The sequence below is a fragment of the Malaclemys terrapin genome, chromosome 8 (genome assembly GCF_027887155.1).
Source record: "Malaclemys terrapin pileata isolate rMalTer1 chromosome 8, rMalTer1.hap1, whole genome shotgun sequence".
NCBI classification, from domain to species: Eukaryota; Metazoa; Chordata; order Testudines; family Emydidae; genus Malaclemys; species Malaclemys terrapin.
This window is the reverse complement of record NC_071512.1, coordinates 87,151,872-87,175,818: the sequence shown is the minus strand read 5'-3', so window position 1 is coordinate 87,175,818 and position 23,947 is coordinate 87,151,872. Positions and strand designations below refer to the sequence as shown.

Genomic DNA, 23,947 nt, shown 5'->3' with positions numbered 1-23,947 from the left:
CTTTCCCTGATATTTGTCTTCTTTGTTAATACAGAAAGAGGTGTAACTCGAACCTTTGTTTAGATTTGGAGGAGAAGCTGTGGCAAACGATGAAGACGGAGCTTTAAAAAAAAAAAAAAAAAAAAAAAAAGTTAGCGGTGCCTGTGTGGGTTTTTTTTTTTTTTTTAAGAGCAAAAATCTGGAACAGGTTTGCTTGTAACGATAAAGATCTTAACATGTATAGAAGGCGGGTTTTACACAAGGAGGTGAGGCTAGAAAGCCAGCAAAAGGCTGCGAGGTTGGTTTTTTTTTTTTTTTTTTTTTTTTTTTTTTTTTCTTTGCGAGGTTCCACCCACTTGAAAACAAAACTTTTTTTTCTGAAGGGCCTCACACCAGTGAAGTTGGGAACAGGATCTTAAGAACAGCCTTGCAAGTAGTGGCAACATACGGGCCTTGGAGTTTTTATTTTTTTCCGCCCTTTAAAGGTGCTTTTGTGTTTTCTCTGTCGGTGGAAGCGCTGCCCTTTCTGGAGTTGGTATGTGATAAGAGGTCCTAGCAGTGCCATGTATTGGAAGAGCGATCAGATGTTTGTGTGTAAACTGGAAGACAAGGACGTCCCTGCGCTTGGTATTTCCACTGAGAAGGTGAGCTGATCCTAGGCAAAACCCAGAAGCGCTGCCGGGAACGCGAGTGGTCGGTTTCTCACAGATGCAGGCTAATGTTACCAACCTTCGGGCTACATAATTTTTCGAGTCTCTTTAGACGTGGCAGTGGATTATAATTTGCGAAGCACATCTAGATAGCTAAAGTGTACCGCCAGCAAGGAAGAGGCGGGGGAGGGGAGGAGAGAATTGTTTAGCTTTTAGACCCACTAGGGCCTTTAAATTAGTCTGAATAAATGAACATTCAAATCAGCACGATAATTTGAACACTAACGCTGTAAACGGATACCAGTACTCCTAATTTAAGTCACCAATGCTGTAAAAGCTGGTTATATTAAATAGACCTTAGTTTAGCAAATGTGTACCCACAAACTAGAGACCGAACCTTTAATATATCTATATGAGCGAGCGAGAAATAGGCTGTGACTATATTAACTTGCCTAGGAATATTTAAAGTATTCAGGAGCTAGCGGTTATTTTATAACCAAAGCAAAACTTCCATTTTTGGTTAAAAGTTTAAAAAATACTGTGAAAATAGTAGTTTTGATTAGGAAAATTATCACGCGTAGTGAATATTAAACTCGTAGGGATTTTTAAGCAATAGCACATCCGCTGATCTGTAGATTTGTACTAGCTGTGTATATACGAAGATTTAACCTTTAATCTTTACTTATTTCATTTTAAGGAACCAAAAAGTGGATGTTTCCCCCCTGTAGCTATAGTGTGATTTCAGTAAGCTTGGAAAACTAGGAAGTAACTGCGGGGTGTGTGTATCAAAACAATCACGCACATACACACACACACACACTTTCCGAAACGCAACGTGTACGTAGAGCTGGAAGGATTTGTGTAATAGCGCTCCCGATTGTATTGCTTTAAAAAATGTTGACCCGCGATTGAACAAAGGTGCGATTTTTTTTAATGGCACCAAATTAAATTCAGCTGGATATTTTCCATTATTCGATCCGCTTTCTGCGCCGGTTAAAAATAATCCTTTAGGAGCTCAACTGTTGTCTCTCATTGAGCTCTTAAGTGGCAATTTACACCTTAAAGAAACGAGTGGAAGTCACTGGCGGCTCTAATTGCAGCAAGTTTACCAAGAGCCGCTGGCTCCCTTGACTCCGAAGCATTTTCATTCAAAGCGTCACTGGAACAAACACCAGGCTGCTGAAATCCCGCTGTAATTAGTTTTCAAGTGTCCCATTAAAGCTCTCTCCCTTTGGGGTTCTCCAGCGCGGGGGCCGCTCTGCACGGCCCAGCCGTGCCCTTTTAATTGCAGTTATTAAAGAAATAAGCCCCCACCAGCCCGGCTGGAGGAGGAGAAGGGGGGAGGGTATTAACCTCCTGCCCCCACCCCGGGGGTCAGGCGCGCTCCTAGGGCACCGGGGACGCACTCGCGGTGGGGCCAGCCCGGAGCTGCCGCCGCCACCACCTCCCATAGGAGCCCGCGGGCATCGCCTCCGGCTCCAGGTGGCCTCATCAGCCCCCCGCCTGGGGAGGAGCTGGGGGTGGGGGGCTGCGGCGCGCTCAGCTCTCCCGTTTCCCCCTGCAGTTCCCGGGGCTCATGGCCGAGGAGTGCAGGAGAGCGGCGGCCCTGGCTGGGGGAAGGCGGCGGAAAGGCGCCGGGGAAGGGGAGCTGGTAAGTGACGGCGCAGGGGCTGGGGGGAGAGGGCGGCGCGGGGCGGTCCGAGCGCGCTAACAGGCCCCCCGCTCTCCCCCAGGTGAGCCCCGAGGCAGCAGGGGACGAGGACTCCTGCTCTTCCTCTGCCCCGCTGTCCCCCTCCTCCTCGCCCCGGTCCATGGCCTCGGCCTCCGGCTGCGCCCCCAGCAAGTGTCTGTGCAGCAGCTGCGGCCTGGAGATCGTGGACAAGTACCTGCTCAAGGTGAGTGAGTGCGCGCCGCGACCGCTGGGCCCCGCCAGCCTGGCCGCGCAGGGAACCGGGGAGCTGCAGCTCCGCGGGTCCCAGGCAGCGCCGCCCGCAGCTAGCTGGAGTCCGAGGGCGCTGTTGGCTTCAGCAGCGAGCCCTCCCCTCTTGAACCCTACCCGGCTCCAGCTCCTTAGCATCAGCTGCCTTGCCTGCAATGCCCTCCGGGCGGGGGTCGCCTCCCCAGCCTGGTGAAATGGGGGTGACTGGCTGGCCGCCAGGGCTTTAGTTCAGCCCATTCCTCTCCCGGGCTCGCGTTAGACTGGAGGCGAATGTAGCCCCCCTCGATTCCCTTGTGTACAAAGCGCTGGGGAGACCAATGTGAGAAGAACACAGATTGTGTCTGAAACCCCCTGATTCGTTTCAGCAGAGTATCTGGCTCTTGCAAACTATTGTGTGGGATCCCTCTTTAGCAACGGGCTGCTCGCACTTCAGGCTCGGCAGCAGGGCTGGTAATGCGGAGAGCGCTCAGTGAATAATTTCGCTTCCTTTTAAAACCGCCTCTTTCTTTTTATAATGGTTCTTGGGGGATTACTTCTTTCCCTCCCTCTCCCGTCCCCGGTCTATGATGCAAACCTTTACAGAGCCTTAGCGGCAAGAATACAAAGCCTTTTGCATTTGAAATCATATCAGGAATTTGACTCAGGAGACTATCGACTTTTTTGCTTTTACTTCAAACAATTCACCATTTGTATCTTATGATCAGCAAAACCTAAAACACGGAGTTTCAGATTCTTTGCCTTCCTATCTTCACTTTGAACTGTTCCATTCTGGAAAAGATAACTTTTGCTAGCAGTCTATAGTTAAATTTGAAAACACTAAAATACTGACCTCTCTTTGTTTTTGCCACCATCATGTTAAAATCCAGTATGTTCATTTTTCATGGTTTCAGATATTGGCCATTTCAAATTGCATCTGACTAGAACTGCAAAATAATACCCGGGTCCGGTGAAATGCTGGCCCCACTGAAGTTAATGGCAAAACTCCCATTGATATAATTGAGTTATCCCTGGTGTCTTACAAAAAATACATGTTTAACATTGTGATTTAAAGTATTTTAAATAAGCATAATTAATTGAATGGGCAACTCCCATTGTTGATTCAGAACTAGTTCTGAAATTACATAAAAACAAGTACATCAAAAGCATATGGCTGCTAATACGGGAACCTCTGTGAGTAAAATGCCAAATTGCTAAGTATCTGTATTGTGAAAGTACCAGGAAAAATTAATCATACACTTTGATTTCAGTCTGACTAATCAGTAACTGTTAGGGAGTTATATTTTGTATTAAGTGTTGAGAATTTACAGTATCTAGTACAGAACAATCTCTCCATAAGCCACACTATTTATATATGAGTTTTACTGGTTTCACTTCAACCACGAATATTGGGGTGCTTAATTCACAATCTTGTTCCTTATTAGTGCAGCTGGGTTATGCAAAGTACAGTAATCCCTCATTTAATATCTGTGGAGCTGCACTACCAAGCATACTTTGTAAGTGATGAATGACATGTGGGTAATGTGGTACAAATCACCAGCCACTAACCTGAGTTTGAATAGGATTTGTTCAAGAGAAAACCAATGGTCTGAACGTCATGGAGTTCAACATGCAAATTCACAAAGTGAAATACTACACTATGGTGTGGTGATCTCTACCCACAACTTAGGCTTTGTCTAGAACAGATAAAAGGTTGTTTAGCAAAAATATTTCAAGTAATACCATAAATGTGGGACCACTGAGTGTAAATAGAATTTAAAGTCTTAAAAATGTGTTCTCTGCTCACAGTTGGCCCTGAAGTTGCCCACAGTTGGATTTGAACAGGGAGCTGCATAGATATGGAAGATCTGTACAGTCTATCTGCATTATGGATGACTTAATTTCTGCCTAATGAAATTTGCCTCATCCTTGACACACCTTCTATACAATTGTTCCTCATCCATACCCCGAAAATTCTGGCAGCCTGGGCATTTTATTTTCCGATATTTGTCCCTGATCCTGCAGACATGTATGTTCTTAACATTACATGTGAGAGCAGTCTCATTGCGGCCAATGGGACTACTCCCATGTGCAAAGTTAAGCACATGAGTAAGTGTTTACAGGAAGTGGGGGGGCTTTAGTTGAAAGGCAAACTGTTGATGCTACTTTGAGAGAATTCTAGAATTAAGTGTTTTGGGAATTCCAGGAATATGTTGCCTCAGGAAACACTTTCTTTAAAAATAAGTTAGTAAGTTACTCAGGCCCTGGGCAGTTTCTTTTTCCTGTCCTGTATTATGCCAGTTACATTGTCAGTAGCTAATAAAAAGACATTTTGTGCATTTTGACATTCTAAAGGGAAAGTTGCTTTTCAGAAGTGTTCTCGAGCTATAGAAATAAGTTAAACGTCTTGGGTTCGTTTAGTAGCTTCTGTAGCGGGAGAAGGAGCTACATTGCACTGGAGCAGTATTAACAGTCTCAATTGTTCAAAAATCATGAATCGGACCTTAAAAGATCAAGAGACTGGTTATGAAACCAGTTTTTCATTTGCTGTCTGGGTTAGAGCCTTTAGGATACACTTGGGTCTGGGTTAGAGGCTTTTGGGTGCACTCGGGTCAGGATATCCTGCTTTTGTCCACAGCCATGAGGCTAGACAATTTACCTATCATTTTTAAAAAAGTCACTTAATCACTTGACTCCATAAGCTCCATAAATAAACAACCACTTACCCAACACTCTCAAAATGTTGTCAGAACAATTAACACTGCTCGAGGCATTTTACATTTCTTTTCTCTTTTTACACTTTCTGTTTGCCCTTTCAATTCAAATGTTATCTTGAGGGTTGGAGGGGTAAGGGTAGGGGATGTATATTATATATTTATGCCGCTTTATTATTCATTGATGGGTTTAGATAGAGGGAAAAGTAACTAGAAAAGAATGTGTCTTCATCTTTATTTCTTCTTACACTAGTAAAGCCAAAACCATTGTTCGCAATAGTGGGAAATACTTAGTACAGACCATTTTCTTAGAGACTTGGTTCAGCCCAGATGCTTTTGTTCCACCTCCTCTAGCAGTATAACCATTTTCACCTGGCTTGTGGGGATCAATTGCTGACAGCCATTATCAACAGGACAGTTTCTTACCATGGACAAGGATATTGAGAGGTGTAGATCAGCATTAAATTATGATCTGATAAATCTGTTAATTTGTTTTGTCTTTGTTTCAATAAAGACTGCTGCTAATATGATTATATATTGAGAGAGAATGCTGGACAATATGCAAACAACTTTATATTTTAGTATAATAGGCTGAAATTTTTCTCCTCAAAACATCCTTCATATGCATACATTATTTTGTAGGTTATTGTGATAAGTCAACTACGACGAGGGTGACCAGATGTCCCGATTTTATAGGGACAGTCCTGATTTTTGGGCCTTTTTCTTATATAGGCTCCTATTATCCCCTCACCTCAGTCCTGATTTTTCACACTTGCTGTCTGGTCACCCTAACTACGACTCGGAGGGCAGCATTCTGATCTTTGACTAAAGACACAACGCTACTTATATCAAATCTGCTACTGTGCTGCATGCAGCAAACAGATTTTGAAGATCTTTGTTTGAGGCATCTGATATTAGAATCTGGCTCTGAGAATGAACATTTCTGATCTAGTTTGTTGCTTGGTTGCCACTTTCATTAAAATGTTGTATTATCCATAATGTTATTACTTACTTTTTATCATAACTGGGAGTCCTTAACATTCAGTATTGGTTTTTGACCAAATTAATTTATTGTCCTTGCAAATATTAAATGAGACCAATGTAGAAAATCTGTTCTACACTTTATCAAATAATAAAAATGCACAATACTAACATTATAGACAAACAACTTATGTTTCCAAAACACTTTAGATAGACTATTAATAATAAAAATGTATAGAGCTTTTCAGAATCGTTGATAACCTACTATTCACTTTCTGTGACTAAGGGTACGTCTACACAACAAGTGCTACAGTGGCACAGCTGCAGTAGCACTGTAGTGTACACACTTGCTACACCAACAAAAGGGGTTATTCTATCACTGTAGTATTCTTCCATCAACCCAGCTGCATCTACGGGTTAGGGAGGAAGAAGGAGAGGAGTAAGATCAACTTAACCACATCACATGAAATTTTTCACAGCTTTGAATGACTTAGCTAGGTTGACCTAAGTCAAACAGCATTATAGATTTTACATTAGGACTTATTTCCATTGTTTCTATAGTTCAAAAACTGCTTTGAAAATCTTAGCCCATAAACTTAATTACAAGAGTGCAGACTCAACTGGTAAAACAAAGTTGAGATGTAATTCGTGGCTTGTTTTATTTGGCAAATGTTCTCTGCACTTAAATCTCAAAGCACTTTATACATCAATTGAATTTAGCGTTTTCTGTTGGTCAGATCTTTTTTGCAGATAGGGGAACAGACAGAGGCACAGAAGGTTGGAAAAATTATCTAAGTCACTTGAGGCCAAATTCTGCTTTATTACTCAGCTGGTGTGAGAGCAGAACTAGGCATAAGATGTCCATGTTGGCGCCAGAAACCGAACCTAGATCCCCTACTTCCCATTATTATACCTTAAACACAAAACCACAAAAGCTCGTACTGAGGATCTCTATTAACTTCAAGCGTAGTTCTTAATTGACATAGATGAAATTTGGAACATTATTTTATAGAATCCTAATGTGTTGCCTTAAAAAAATAAATACAAACTTTGATTATGTATGGTATATGCTGATAGTCTGTGGTACATATAAGAGTATGGACTTTTGCCTCCCTATTTACATAAATCAAAAACACTCCTTCACAGTTTGTGCTACCAAATTGGTATGTCGTCTTCTTTCTCCCTTTCATAGGTAAATGATCTCTGCTGGCATGTACGCTGTCTCTCATGCAGTGTTTGCAGAACCTCTCTAGGAAGGCATACCAGCTGCTACATCAAAGATAAAGATATTTTCTGCAAACTTGATTATTTCAGGTACATCATATGACTCTTAAAAATGGAGCTCATTTTTCTGGGGCAACAAGCGAATGAGACACCCGGATGTTCACTTAGGCTGGTATTTAGGTTGTCTTTCAGCTTCACTATTTTCAATAGTCACTATGCACCAGAGCCTCAATTTCCTTAAGAAGGGATTGGGGAAACCTTAAGCAGTTTCTCTAAATGTAATTACATCATAATAGTTGTAATATATTATTTATTTAATGTGCCATGTTGTGTATAATAACTAGAGCATTTAGGGAAAAGATCCCTCACTGTTGAAGCCCATGAGGCAACTAAACCATCCACAATAGAAGTCAAGGCCCTTGCAATAATACAGACTCTAAAGTCATCAGATTAATACTTTCTTTTAATAGTGCTGGTTCAAGATTACAAAGTAGAGCTTTGATGTTCTATTCCAAGAAAAAGTGGATAGAATTCCTTGTAACACAAGCAAGACCCTTAGGACACCATAGAAAAGTATTAATTTTTTTAAAAATCCTATTTTATTGTTTTGTATCTCCATGCAACCTGTAAACAGCATGTTCCCATAATTATAATGTGTTGATTTATGAGCAGTTGGTTTCAGAGGTGTGGTGGCGTGCAGTGCAAGATTAGGGTAAGATTCTGTGAAATGTGGATTATGGTAACTTGTACTGGCTTCAAAGGGAATTGAGGGGAATTTGCAATTGACAAAATCAGGAGTGAAGTCCTGGCATCTTTTCGAAGTCAATGGGAGCTTTGCCATTGACTTCAGTGGAGCTAAGATTTCACCCCAAATCCAAAGCAGGTAGGGAATATTCAGCCATGAAATAAACTGATCATCTGATGACCGCTCTAATACCAAAAGAGAATAATTTAAACTAAATAGTAATTTAAAATCTACTGATGAGTGCTTAGCCCTTTTGAAAAAAAACTAGGCTAGTTGTTTAGGTTTCTTGGAGCCTCAGTTTAAGCATCTATTTTGGAAGGTGTCACATGTAATCCTAAAGAATATCTATCTATCTATCTATCTATCTATATATGTCACTATTTTCCAGATTCTAGATAAAGTTGGATATTTGAAGTTCTTCTAAAGATCATAACAAAATTAGATGCTGTACTTTTTTCCCCTTGTTATTTCCTGGAATCTAATCTCTTTCCCTCTAGAAGCTTTCTAGATATATTTTCTCTGTTTTAACTTTCAGTTAGCAATTGAACTAAGACCCAAATTATTTGGGCAACGTGGAATATGTTTGGATAACTGGGAGGTCGTAGAACACTAGATAAATAGGACAGGGAGACAGTTGACAATGGATTAAAAGGGGTATTTAGACAGTGGTGGGGTAAGTGAATATTTGATTCCACTTCAGTGATTAAATACATTTTGCCCTCTGACTTAAGGAAAGTATTAAATTTGTAATTGGATGGTAGCCCTTTTTTTTAAAACAACCAGATGCAAACTTTTAAAATTGCTTCTCTAGAAAAACAACATAAATTCTATTGTCATCTAACCAATGAACAGAGTCAGTGCACTTACTACGAATCCCATGGACTGTTTCCCCATCAACAATTTACGTTGTTTACTAATTTTCCTAGGGTGGTGGTCATGTTTTAGATGATTATTTCTGTGAGTTAGCCTTTTGTTTTCCCTTCTTTGCCGTAGGCGGTATGGAACCCGTTGTTCTCGTTGTGGTAGGCACATCCATTCTACTGACTGGGTCCGAAGGGCTAAGGGAAATGTGTATCACCTAGCATGTTTTGCCTGCTTCTCCTGCAAAAGACAGCTTTCCACTGGAGAGGAATTTGCTTTGGTTGAAGAGAAAGTCCTTTGTAGAGTACATTATGATTGTATGTTGGACAATCTAAAAAGAGAAGTTGAAAATGGTAATATGCTGCTTTTATTAAATTCCTAGTTTGACTCTCATTTAGCCTTAACTAAATTTGCTGCTATTTCATCTTCTTTTATAAGAAAAGCAGTACTCTAGCTTTATTAAGGATAAAGGTGCATGTATTTCAATTAAAATAATGTTCAAACTACCCAATATATGTAACTCTTTCATTATAATATGTTCAACTCACTTTCTATCGTTCCGAAGAAAGCAAAGTAAAATATGTCTAGTTGGTCTGAGACACTGTAGATGTAATGCTGGACCAAATCCTGCTCTCTCTTATGTCAGTGAAATCTGGATGTCCATGGAATTACTCCAAATTAATACCAAAGTAATTTTGAACAAAACAGGACCCATTGTACAATTCCATAATAACCAGCTAACAAACATTAGAAATCTTTTCCAGAGTAGTGTGACTTATGACTAATATCATTCTGAATCATCAATATACAGAATTTTTTTTTTCCACATCAGGGAATGGGATTAGTGTGGAAGGAGCATTACTAACAGAACAAGATGTTAATCATCCGAAACCAGCAAAAAGAGCTCGGACCAGCTTCACAGCAGATCAACTCCAGGTAGAGGCAGCATTGTGAGCACTGAAAACTGACAGTTCAGAAATGCATAAAGATTTTATGCAATGAATGACTGCAAATTGATATAAATATAGTTACATATGAGCAAACTATCCTCTATGTTCTAAACTATTTAACAAATTATCAAGACATGGCATGTTTCTGGAATACTTTGTTAGCTTTAGCAGTTTAATATGAAATAGTTACTCCTCTAGCTTTTTGTTTCCCTCAGGGCAGCTAGTAATTGTGCAAAGTGGAAACCAAAATGTTGATCTAGTATGACTGCTTGATGAAATCCATTTAATCAGACATTTATATCACTATGCATAATTACAGTAAAGAAAAAATATCTTCAGAATTATGTATTATGAAAAAATATACAAAGGAAATGTACTTCATATGCCTTCTCAGGACACTAGTGTGTTGGAGTTTTAGATTTCATTATACCACCACAATCAGCCTTTTAATGACCATCAAGATTGTGTCCTCAGAATTGGAAAGTATTATGTTCACATCAGCATAAACAGGAACTCTCAGGTTGGCTCCAGTCAAATTAACCCGTCCCTATTTTATATGGCGAGGGGGGGGGGGTGGAATAATTGAACTACTTTCTGCTGGTTTGTCTTTTGTGGAGGAAGGACCAATCTCTCTCTGGTATGCTTAAGTATACTGAAGATTGTAAATATATGTGACTTATAAAACAAGTATTAATGACTGTCAAATGAATATTCCTTGCTTTTTGTCCCCACCCCCTTAATAAGTGACTTTTCCAAAACATTCAGATCTTGAGACTACCTATTAAAGCATATTCTCCTCTATATTAAAGAGTGGAATGTTGGCTTGTTTTTCAGAATCTTCATTTCACTACTCAGCGCTACCTGTTTTAGGTCAAAAATATATTTTCGTAGAGAGGGTGGGGTTGGGGCAAAGTTAAATACTGAAAGAGTGTATTTGAAACTTAAGCAGTATGAGAATATCATGGTCACAATTTACTCTTTTGGTTTGGACGTACTATATAGTATGAAGCATTTTCCAACATCCCTCTATACCAGCTCAGTCAGTGGATATACTTCTTATGATGAAGAGATGGGAGACTCCGCGTGTTGTGGGGGCTGATGAATCAAAACTCTTGTGTGGTCAAGTCTGCTCTAAAGGGGGCTGGCTGGCTGAATCTCCTCTGTCACTAGGGCTTCCTCCTGCATCATGATTGCCTTGATTATGGCCCACTAAGATTTACATCTTTGGACTTAGTCTCTGATGTGAAGTTGTTCACTGGTCCCTATCCCCCAAGAAAATAAATAGCTTTTCAGTCATGGAATAGTTCAGATCATTTGATCTTTGAGGAAAAACCTGATTTAGCCTTCTCAAGATAAAATCTATGACCAGTGTCAACCCAATCATTACAGGGGTAACAGCAGGAATAGACTTCAGCTCCTACAGGCTACAAAGGTGGCATCCCTTTGTGTCCCATTTCATATTTGTGCACATGGTGTAACACACTCTTTCCGGTTTTCATTCTGGGTCAGCACTGAACATTTAGGGCCTTGTCTTCTGTGGTGACTACCAGAATCACCAAGACAAAATGGTAGTCCTTACTATGTGTCTCCTTCCATACAGCCATTCTGTCATTCCTGGCCTGACTGATGGATTGCTGCAGGTAGAATCAGAAGCATATATGTGCCTGGTAGAGAGTAGGATGCAGTCTTTTCTGGGAACTCTGGGTGACAAATTGAAGCAAATGATTGAGAATCTTTTTCAGCTCAGTAATTCATGTCTCTCAGGTCAGGTCTGATACTCAGGTCAGCAAGATGTTTCTTTTGCAGACTCAGTTTCTGAAACCGAAGATGCAATTCAGTTCCTTAACAGTGCTTTACTGTTATAGTCTAGTGTGTTCTTATTGGTGGTTTGGATTTGTTAAAGAAACAGCCTGATGTAAAAAGCTTGCCAAGCACACTATATGTAGCCACTCTTAAATTTGGCTTCTCTGCTGCCTTGATCTGAGCTCTGTCTGGCCAGCCTATCCTCCTTCCCTGGCAGTTGTAAAAAGAGAGTATTCAGTAGGAATTGTCCCTAGAGTGGCCCAATAGAGTGGTGGTATTGGACATGAAGCACTTAAGCCAAGGCGTAATAATGTGGCTGTTGGCTCTTGGTGGAGACTGGTCTCTGTCTGCTGTCAAAAACCCACTTTGCCATTTTTGCCCCAAGTTGAAGGAGTAGGCAGTGATAATCCAAACAGAAGTGCAATATGTAGATTGTATATATCAGCAATGTGGGGGAGGAGGGAACAAAGAAGTATCTTGTACTCTTCTTCTTGGCAAGAAGCAATTTCCCTTCTCTTGCTGCTATTCAAACTTCTAAGATTCTGAAATCCAAAACAACTGGCTGAGCTGGAGCCAGAACCCACCAAGAGAATAGGAATTGCACTAATCAGCGCACCTTCTGAATTGCCTCAAAGGAGACCTTTAAGCCCCCTCTCAGGTTAAACTGATCGTATCCTACTTCCTCAGGATGATTGAGAGGAATGTTCTTTAGGTTTCAGGGCCAATTAGATTTAGGATTGAATTACTTTTGCTGTCCAAGTCAACCTTAGGGTACTTTGCCCTTAACCTCGATGGGCAGAGCCTTTTTGAAGATTGCATTTTCTAAATTTAGCATTGTCCTTGGCTTCTGGAGTTAATGCTTCTTTCTAAATAACCACCTCTCCCTTAGATGTGATCTTTTGATCTGGGCTCAGATTGTTCTATCCCACCAGGCACCTGGTCCTGCTTGGTCTTTCCTCGTGGGTCAGAAAGCTTCCCTCTGGAGCCATGAAAGAACACATGCAGTATTATCTTTATATCAGGCATATTAAGGTTTCCTTCTATCTACATCAAAAGAACTCTCTATGTTGGGGCATTCACAAAGGATCTGACTTTCTAAGAACAGCTTCTAATGCTTCACCATCATCTCTGGTTTTAAAACTGCATTGAAGCAGCACATGGTGGCAGGTATAGATAGCCATATTCAGAATAATTTGACAAGTGCTTCTATGATTCAGAATAATTTGACAAGTGCTTCTATGGAGATTGTGGATGTGGGGAAAGGTTCTCTTCCAAAAATATGTAAAGCAACTCCCTGGGTGTGTGTTGCATACCCTTTTATATCACTAAAGAGACCTGATGTGGGAAGCTTCTAGAAACGCATTTATGGAAGTCTAGGCTTATAGATGTTGTAATCCATCCATCTGTTCTTCTCTGGTACCCACCACATGCCTGTTTTGGAATTGGAAGGTGCTTTTCAAGTTCACGCTCAATAGGCGGAAAATTGAGAGGTAGTATTCTCGATCAGCCTAGGCATCCCACCCTGCCATCTCTCATGTTGGTGAAGATGGGTCTAATTTCTCCCTTAAACGTTTTTATGGAGTTTTAATATGAACAGAATAGAATTTTTAATGCTCCGGAAGTCTGAAGAGGTTCATCCAGCTAACTTCCTTTATAGGAGGAATAACACAGTAATTGACTCTTACGTAGTGCTCTGTATTCAAAGCACTTTACAAACTTTGACTTCACAAGAGCTTTACTTTTTTCCTGTTTCCATCTGCTGGTAGGAGGACTTATACCCACAATATGGGCTGGCATATTGGGACATGGAGAACCCAATTAACAAGTAAGAAACTATCTCTTTTTTTCATATAAAACTCTGAGTGACAGAATGGGTTTTTATTTAAGGCAAACTAGAAAATAGCTGCTGATGTAAAATATTAGCTCTGTAAATGAGCTAAGTCAAATTATGGAATAGATTCAGGTTTATAGCTTTGGTTTATGAAATCTTAGAGGGATGGGTGAATTGTTATAGCAAAACTGAAAATTGACTAATGTGTGGTAGAATGATTTTGCCCATTGGATATTATCTCTACAACCAATTTAAAAGGTAATATGTATAAACCAAAGTACTTTATCAATAAAGTCTCTTATGCTCTTATTCTCTGGGTTCTATTGTTGTTCATACTCAAAGCAAACTCATTGGCAAATCTAAGTGCTGGTGCGGGCCAAATGGAGTGGGTAATTATCTATATCTAAAGTGTTGGACTGGAGAATATAGTCAAGGTGGTATTTGAGGGCTTATATGATGTAGTAAAAAGGTGATTCTGTTTCTAAGGCTGTCCTAAATCTTGATAAACCATTTCTGCTTTGGATTCACCTCTACAAGATGTCAACGAGCTTCTTGCGTGAACTGGAGAGCTAAGAAGAGAACCTGCTAGTTTAGACTGCATCTAACCTACACATGTTTCCTTACACATATGAAACAAAAGTGTGTCATCTAGCAGTACCACACCGATTTACAAACTGTTGTCCATGCGGAGCTAGATGGTAACAGGCTGACCCTTCTTATGGTTTCTAAGAGAAACAGAATACATAGAAAGGGGACATTAAATGAATATCCAAATTGTGGAGTGTGATTACCTTGCCTCAAAAAAGACAAAACACTTGTGGGCCTCTTTTGTACCACACTTCTTAAAGGAAGCAATTGCTATAGTTGCCACTGGAATGTTATGGTACTATTCATAGGAGAGGAGTTGGTCCATGATATTGGAAAAGAGAGAGGAAGTGGTCCATGAAACACTCAGTTTGGTCCACGCTATGAAAAAGTTTGCAAACACAGATGTCCAGTTTTTAAAGGGACAGTCCCCTTTTTTGGGGACTTTCTGATATAGGTGCCCATTTTTGCACACGCCCCGGTCCTGTCTTTACCAATTGCTACCTGGTAACCCAACATACATTGCAAATGCATCATTGGTCCCCAAAGTCCAAAAATGAGCAAATTTAGATTTTCCTTTCTGCCACTACAGAGTCACCAGCAAAAGGCCATGCAGTTTCACTTTGTTAAATTAGGAAAATTCTCACACCTTTATAATTGGAGACTTTTCATATGAAAGGACTCCAAAGTGCTTTACAAACTACACCTCTACCCCGATATAACGTGACCCGATATAACATGAATTCGGATATAACACGGTAAAGAGGTGCTCGGGGGGTCGGGGCTGCACACTCCAGCGGATCAAAGCAAGTTCGATATAACCCAGTATCACCTATAACACGGTAAGATTTTTGGCTCCCAAAAACAGCGTTATATCGGGGTAGAGGTATATATAGTTTGTCTCTGAGCAAATGAATCATTTACTAGCTACAAAAATGCAGTCCATCTCTAAGGGTAAAACAGAAATGCTTAATGATGCACAGTTTAGGACAGAAAGTGAAAATTTATTTTCCAGTTGAAGCTAATGGAGGAATTTAGGCAAAATTAGAACTTAGTCAAGACACAAGTTAAATTGACATCCACTTTTGCAAAAGATGCCATTCATTTTTAATGACAAATGATCAGTTTTTCAGTTTTCAAAACATTGCACCATATCATCCTAATCCTATGCTGAGCTATGTCTGGCATTGCTTAGTGAGATTAGCCAGTAGTAGGTCTGTTATATGCAGCCTGTGTATTATTCAGAGATGGATTAAAGGTAAATGTGGCATAAACTCAGGACTTCAAAATTACATACATATTTCAAAAGCAACAGAGGGTCCTGTGGCACCTTTAAGACTAACAGAAGTATTGGGAGCATAAGCTTTCGTGGGTAAGAACCTCACTTCTTGCATCTGAAGAAGTGAGGTTCTTGCCCACGAAAGCTTATGCTCCAACTACTTCTGTTAGTGTTAAAGGTGCCACAGAACCCTCTGTTGCTTTTCACAGATTCAGACTAACACGGCTACCCCTCTGATACTTGATACATATTTCAGGGCAGCTGGAAAAGGATTAAGTGGGGATCCTCTTTAGAATACAGGACCTAGATTGATTGATTGGTCTTTTTAAATCTGTCAACCATGGAAAGTTCATTCTGTGCCCCCATTTATGTATTCAGTGGTCTGCAGTTTATACACTTTATCTAGCAACAACATTTAAGTTAGTCTGCAGTGAATTCTCTGCCATAATCCCTCTCTAGTGCAGTCGTCATACCTGCATTTCTCCCACCACTACTGCAAATCAGAACAAAGAAAAATGCCTCTTCCAATTCTAAGTGTCTGAATGTGGCCATTTTATTACTCCGAGTAAGAGATTATCTCTGAAAATGATGATTTTAAAAGGATAAACTGGGACAACGTGCTTGGGGGTTAAAGAGCATTATTCCCTTACACTGATGAAGGGATATGACCATGAATTTGAGAGAAGCCTGTAATATCTGATTTGCTAGCACTTACAATACTTAATTTTTTAAAAAATCAACCTTTTACCTTTTCAGGTTATGCAAGCACAGTTTGCTCAAGACAACAATCCAGATGCACAAACGCTCCAAAAACTGGCAGAAAGAACAGGCTTGAGCAGGCGTGTGATACAGGTGACTGTACTAAAGTTATCTCACTAACACAAAGTCCAAGTTATACAAAACCTGACTTACTCAAAGTGCGTAGTACTGCAAGTAAGAAAATTTCTAATTCCTTAGTTGGAAAGAGATCTAATCTGGTAGTTTAAACATAACTGCAGATCAAATCTTTCGTGCAAAGATTGTTTAGAACACTCATATCTGTTAGATGAAAATGTACTGTATTCATCACTTACTTTGGGTGGGGGATACAATATACAGACACCTAAATTAGTTTTATGTTTTTTAAAAAAAGTCTCTTCAATGAATGTTATGTTGATACAAAATTTGCTAGAGACAAAAATGAAACTTATTGATTTCATTTTTGAGCAAGATGTAATTGCATTTACTCACTTTCCCCCAAAGCTGCTGCAATACATTGTACAAACGCTGACTAAGATTTAGAGGACATCTACTGATCAACCTCGATATGGGTCCTGAGCTAAAACCTATCCTCATGCTATCTAAAACTTAAAGGAAGTTCAAATCCAGAAGGGGGTCTGGGGGACCCCCTTCATTAAACAATACCACTTTGATCCAACCATAGTGTAAGGGCTTTCCTTTCTCTTTTCACTCATCCCTGGGTTAAAAACTTCAGAATATTTCTATAAGAATGGCTGACTTCTATAATCCCTGGCTAACAGGTTCAAACTTCTTTTAAAAAAAAAAAAAATGGAGGCTAGATTACTTTTAAAAAAAAATCCAACCTGGCATACCAAGAATATTTCAACATTCTTGTCAGCAATGTAATGGTGATCTAGTCACAGTTCCATGTGCTCTGTGACACTGACACTGAATTCAGCTTCAGCTGAACTATAAACTTGAGGATTTTATTAAATTAAATGTCAAAATTAAATACAATCAAACATAATTTAAATTTTGCTCCTTTTCAGGTGTGGTTTCAAAACTGTAGAGCACGCCATAAGAAACATGTTAGTCCTAATCATTCATCGACTGCTCCTGTCACAGCAGTTCAGCCCTCTAGGCTGTCTCCACCAATGTTAGAAGAAATGGCATACTCAGCATATGTACCCCAAGATGGGACAATGTTAACTGCTCTACATAGTTATATGGATGGTAGGTACAGTAACTTACTGTAACTCTCTTCAGATCTAAGTACAAAATTATCCATGCTTTCTTTAGGTGAAGCAAGAGGATTGATCAGGTAATGTAAATAATAGTATAGTAAAAATCTGACTATCACTTCTCATTTCCAGTATTCTCTCTAACCTCTCTTAACACCTATTACTAGGGCCCTACCAAATTCACAGTCCATTTTGGTCAATTTCATGGTCATAGGATTTTAAAAATTGTAAATCTAAATTTTCACGGTGTTGTAATTGTAGGGGTCCTGACCCAAAAAGGAGTTTGGGGAGTGGGGGGTGGCTGGGTCAGTGTCACAAGGCTTTTGTGTCTCTGGTGTGTGTGTGAGCTGGGTTTGCGGTACTGCTACCCTTACTGCTGGCTGGGAGCTCAGCTCTGAAGACAGTGCTGCCGCCAGCAGCAGCGCAGCGGTAAGGATGGGATGGGATGGTATTGCCACCCTTCTGCACTGCTGCCTTCTAAGCTGAGCTCTTAGCACCTGCCACTCCCTGGCCACACAGCTCTGAAAGGAACAGCACAGAAGTAAGGGTGGCATGGTATCATATTGCCACCCTAACTTTGGCGGGGCGCTGCCTTCAGAGCTGGGCACCCAGTCCACAGCCACCACTCTCCAGCTGCCCAGCTCTGAAGGCAGCGAAGAAATAAGGGTGCCAACACTGCAACACCTCTAAAATAACCTTATGACCCCTCTGCAACTCTTTTGGGTAAGGCCCCCCAATTTGAGAAACACTGGTCTCCCCTGTGAAATCTGTATAGTATAGGGTAAAAGTAAATAAAAGACCAGATTTCCCAGGGGGAGACCAGATTTCATGGTTCATGATGTTTTTCATGGTGGTGAATTTGGTAGGATCCTACCTATTACTGTAGCTGCTCCCTTTGTTGTACTAGCATAGCTGAGGATTTGGATATAAAGATCACTGTGTACTTTCTACATCAGTGGTTTTCAAAGTGCGGGTTGCGACCCAGTACTGGGTCATGGAATGGAAGGCACTGGGTTGCGGCGGCTCTGGTCAGCACCGCTGACCAGGCCGTTAAAAGTCCCGGCGGCGATGCTGCCCAGCTAAGGCAGGCTAGTCCCTACCTGTTCTGACACTGCGAGCAGTCAGCAGCAGATCCGGCTCCTAGGCGGGAGGCCCCCGGGTCTCCGTGCACTGCCCCCATCTGAGCACCAGCCAATGGGAGCTGGGGGGGGGGCAGTGCCTGCGGGCGAGAGCTGCACAGAGCTGCTTATACGCCTTCGCCTAGGAGCCAGACCTGCTTCTGGCCACTTCTGAGGCACAGTGAGGTCCGTGGTGAGAGGACGGGTGGGAAGCCTGCCTTGGCAACCTTGCTGTGCCGCTGACTGGGAGCCACCTGAGGTAACTCCATGCCCTACCTCCATGCCCCAATCCCCTGCCCCAGCCCTGAGCCCCCCCCCCCCCACCTGGAGCCCCTTCCTGCACCCCAAACCCCTCATGCCTGGCCCCACCCCAGAGTCTGCATCCCCAGACCACAGCCCTGACCCCCTCCTGCAGCCTGACCCCCTGTCCCAGCCCAGAGCTCCCTCCCACACCCCAAACCCCTCATCCCCAGCTCCATTGGGTCATGGGCATCAACAATTTTCTTCCACTGGGTCACCAGAAAAAAAGTTTGAAAACAACTGTTCTACATAATAATAATGCTGGTGATGAGAAATTATATTAAACACACTTGATTTGTTGCTGTTAATTTAAAAATGTAATTATTGCTCATTTTTAGTTAATCTTAAATTAAAAAGTGTTTAGAGTAAACATTTTATTTTCCAATTCAGGATTTTTAGACACTATTAGTTTGGAATTTGTATTTGAAGACTTGAAAGGAGAACTAGAGATTAGGGAACATTTAGCAACTTCATTGCAGACTAAGGCTCTCTCCACACTGGCATACAGAGAAACCTGGCTACTACAGTGATCGCCAAACAAGGTCATAGGTGCTGACTTCCCCTCTACCCAGTGAGCGCTCAACACCCGCCCCTGCACGGCTCTTGCCCCTTCCCCAAAGTCCCCGCCCTGCCCCAGCCCCGTCTCCATTCCCCCAAGCCCTGCCCCTGCCCTGCCTCTTCTCCGCCTCCTCTTCAGAGCGCAACATGTCCCCGCTCCTCCCCCTCCCTCTCGAAAAGTTCGAAGTGCTGCCAAACAGTGGTTAGGCGGCGGGGGGGGGGGGGGGGGGGGGCGGGAAGCGCTGGGAGGGAGGGAGAGGAGCGGGGATGTGGCGCTCGGGGGATCTTCGCTGCCAGTGGGAGCGGAGCATCCGCTAATTTTTCCCCCTGGGTCCTCCAGCCCCGGAGCACCCATGGAGTCAGCACGTATGAACCAGGTTACCAGAATCTAGTTCCAGTTTGTAATGTAGGCTGGACTTCAGTTGTTTCAACACCACACAAATTTGAACCATATTTGTAATTAGGTTAGGGAACAGTTGTATTGTAACCAGGTTTCCTGAGATGGTTGCATCTGCCATGTAGACAGGATCAGTCTGCTTTCTTCTCAAGCTGCAGGATAATATGCATGGATGGAAATGGCCCTAATAGCTTGTGACCCAGAATGAAGAAGTTGGAAACAATTGTAATGCCATTAAAACTGGCTAGATCCTGTAATTGTGCTAAAGCAATGGTTTTTAACCAGGGGTGTGCGTACACCTGGGGGTACTCAAGTCTTCTAGGGGGTACTCAACTCATCTAGGAGTGTGTGGCTTTTTTTGTTTGTTTGTTTGTTTGTTTGTTTTTCCAACTTGAGGGTTGCAGCCCACAGGGGGTCATGGGATGGGTTTTGGTGGGTTGCAAGTGCAGGGTTGGCATTAGGGGATGACAAGCAGGGCAATTGCCTGGGCCCTACAAAGCTAAGTTACATGTTTCAGCCCCGGGCGGCAGAGCTTTTTCTTCAGACAAGGCTCAAGTGAAAAACCAGTTTAAGTATCACACTGAAATCTAGTATTTATATTGCAGTCTATTTATAATTTTATGGTAAAAGTGAAAGTAAGCAAAGTTTCAGTAATAGTGTGCTGTGGCACTTCTGTATTTTTGTCTGATTTTGTAAGCAAGTAGTTTTTAAGGAAGGTGGAACTTGGAGCATGCAAGACAAATCAGACTCTTGAAAGGGGTACAGGAGTCTGGAAAGGTTGAGAACCACTGTGCTAGAGAAGAGCCCTTGCTGAGGTTAGTGAAATTAGTGCAGTTCCCTTGTGACACAGTCATCATAGTACAGTGTCTTTTTTTTTTTTTTTTTTTTTTTTTTTTTTTTTTTTTTTTTTTTTTTTTTTTTTTTACTAGCTTGCAATGTTTTCTACTTTCAATGCAGTTGACCAATAAATCTTTCTATTTTTTTAGCTCATTCACCTACAGCACTTGGACTCCAGCCCTTGCTACCCCATTCAATGACACAACTGCCAATAAGTCACACCTAATTCCTTTCTTTCAGGGATAAAAGCTAGTAAGGATGTACTCTCTTAAGAGTCATTTATTGTGTATTAAAATATCATTGAAAAGATATTAATGTAAATTTTTTATTTAACATCCAAAGCATTTTCAAGACCATTTTGCTGCCCAAGTACGTAAGTATAGTTGGCCTGCAAGACACTTTTATGGATTCTGCATAAATAACTATGTTGTTTACAAGGCTTATTAAACACCTTTTTTGTATTGTCTGGAAGTAGTCCACTCTAGTTATGTATTTGTTAATTTATTCATCATCAAGAGCACTTTGCCTAAAAGAAAGGACTGATAATTGTGCAAAATGTTTACAATTCTTTGTGAAATTGTAGTTTATCATTAGTTTGTATCTGTAAGTTATTGTTATAAAAAGTATTACCTGTATTTGAGTTATATACAGCCTATACTTTAAAGCTTATGTCTGTGAGTTGGCAAAATAAACTTCATTTGCAAATATTTTCAAAATGAGCTGAATAAACCCTCTGTTGCAGCCTGCTAAACAAACACGTTATTGTTTATGGTTGAACTATGAGTAATTATAAAGGATAGCATAGTTTTAATCTTCAATTTTAAGATCAGGCCCCTTGTACAAGTAGGCACATTAGACCTAAATGATGGAGTTAACTTCTGCCTTCCCCAGGATTCTGCAGCCATGTCAATTAACTTAAAACATCTTTTGATAAGCTTACATTGTTTGTTTGAAATATTTCAAACATATTCCACAAAATGAAACTATAACTAATGCATATCTGCACCGCAGAGCACAATACTGCCCAGGATCTTCTGTGGAGAGGGGAAAAAAATACTAGGTAAACATTTTTGGGTGGGGAATGAAGAGCGGTTCAAAACAAACTTCTCATACCATGTGTGAAGTAAATGAGAAACAGCACAGACCCTATCATCTGGTTTAGGAGGAGGAGATTGCTGAAGCAGCTCCTAGTATTGACTTCAGTGGTCACCATCAGGGCCGGCACCAGCCCAGCAACAGGTGCTTGGGGCGGCCAATGGAGAGGGGCGGCACATCCGGCTCTTCGGCGGCAGGTCCCTCGCTCCCTCTCGGAGCAAAGGACCAGCCACTAAATTGCTGCCGAAGACTGAAGCGGTGGCAGTAGAGCTGATCATGATCACAGCTGCTTTTTTTTGCTCCTTGGGGCAGCAAAAACCCTGGAGCCAGCCCTGGTCACCATCTCATTGAAGTGAAATGGGGTTAGCTTCAGAAGCTCACACCCAAGTCACAAGGTTCTGGGGAGGGGGAATTCACATTTGCTGCTGCTATTGTTTGAGCAACTGTCTATATGCAAGGCTAGAAAAATGATTGCGTGGATGCTGGCAGTTCCAGCGAGACTTCAAGCTTTGCAGAGCAGCCATTGCCTCCTGCAGGCCTCCCCTGGAGCATGCAAATTCTGCACCCTGTTCTGCCACTAGTTTTGGAATTTCTCCAGCTGGCTACCATCTTTCTGTCTGGTAGAATTGCTGAAGAGAACTCTCCTCATAATTCAAGCCCTCACTATGGCCTGGACTGGGAAGTACTTGCTTCCCTGAAAGGAGGTCTGGCCTTTGCAGTCACTGGTGTTCAGTCATCCTTATTGCTGTATTCTCCTCATTCTGGAAATATCTCTCCCTTGCTGCTTCCTTTTATTGGAAGGGCAGTAACGTGGGAGCTGTGGACCCAAAAACATTCACAAAACTTTTCTCTGTGGGAAGAAACGGAAACCTTGAAAAACTCTTCATAGAGACACTTGTCCTTTCTTCTTTGCCTCGTTTCTCCCTATCCTCTTTCCTGCACCCACCTTAAACCACTACTCACCTACCCTAAAACAGTGCATTATAGAAAATGTCATGAAGTTGATGCTGTGTAATACAGACAAATCATGACCCATAAATTTATAGTATTCAACATACCAGTTTTTAATGTTAAAAGGGAGTTATGCTTTTTTAAGGTGCAGACTTTTAACTCTTTTGCACAAATACTTCAGCTGTTTGTGTTCATATTCTACTTCAGTATCTAAGAAACTGAGGACTTGATCCTGCACCATTGAATTGTGCAGGAGTAGGCTCTGAGCACCCAGTGTTTTATAGTCCCCATACAGACAAGTAGAGGGGAGGGGAAAAGAGTAATTCCCTACTCTGAAGATCTTGCAATCTTAATCCAAATTACAGAGAGAGAGAGAGAGGGGGAGAGAGGCTTGCAAGTTTGTTCTAAATAATCTATCCCTTGTCAACTTTTTAACTTAACTCCCTGCATAGCTGCCAGTATTGTGATTTGTTAGCTAATCTCAACATATTGTCCCTTGGAATTTTTTTGTCACTCTTGACTTTATTAATCTTAAATATTTAACCCTTTTATATTTTCTTAAACTCTTGGCTATTCTAGAAATCCCCCAAAGAAACTGAAAAATAACTTAATGGACTTTTCATAAACAATATTTGGGTAATTTAATCTTTAAAAATCTCAAATCTGTAGAATAAATCAAATCACTAGTGCAGTTTAAAAAAAATCTTCGGTTTCTTTAAGAAAACTTTGCCCTAGTTGTCTCTAAATGGTTCTGTTTAAACAGGAAAGACAAACCAAAATGGGTTATTCCGATTATCCACTTGGTTTAGCTATGCACATAGAGAGCCTTCCCCCAAAACAGTGACATCTAGTGACAGAAAACTATAAAACCAGATTTGCTGTTTGTGAGGTTAATACATCATACTATTGGTTTTTTTTCCCCCTCAGCGTGTGTGTATAAACTTAATAAACTGATTCACGCTAGACTTAAGGTTTATATTTTTGCTGCTTTAGACTCATTTCTTTTTCCCACTCTTCTCCCCCCCCCCCCCCATTGGTTTAAAAAAAAGTCTCATCTTTCAGTAGATAAAGCGGACACTACGATAGTGCAGTAACTCTTTACCACTTAACAGGGTCCGATGATTTGTTCTCGCCAACTCTCTACACTGAGCGTCCCCAACATTAGGCCACACTGTACTCTCTCAGTGGGCATTTCTGCTTGCAGATGAGTGGC

The 23,947-nt window shown here is 41.3% G+C and overlaps 1 protein-coding gene across 4 annotated transcripts; it reads left to right on the top strand.

The window, feature by feature from the left end:
* Positions 1–357: 357 nt before the first annotated feature.
* Positions 358–21,395, top strand: LHX8 (LIM homeobox 8). 4 transcript variants are annotated; one of them, XM_054038182.1, is made up of 9 exons: positions 358–623; positions 2,194–2,280; positions 2,363–2,524; positions 7,432–7,553; positions 9,202–9,422; positions 9,902–10,019; positions 13,589–13,647; positions 16,274–16,369; positions 17,287–17,394. In XM_054038182.1, the coding sequence occupies exons 1-9, from the start codon at positions 543–545 to the stop codon at positions 17,304–17,306; spliced, it is 966 nt and encodes a 321-aa protein (XP_053894157.1). In that variant the 5' UTR covers positions 358–542; the 3' UTR covers positions 17,307–17,394. The 4 variants fall into 4 exon arrangements, with proteins under 4 accessions (XP_053894157.1, XP_053894160.1, XP_053894158.1 ...); XM_054038185.1 differs by having other exon boundaries at positions 359–623; positions 9,902–10,005; positions 17,287–17,377; XM_054038183.1 differs by lacking the exon at positions 13,589–13,647 and adding an exon at positions 20,838–21,395 and having other exon boundaries at positions 365–623; positions 9,202–9,230; positions 9,902–10,005; positions 17,287–17,470.
* Positions 21,396–23,947: the final 2,552 nt, after the last annotated feature.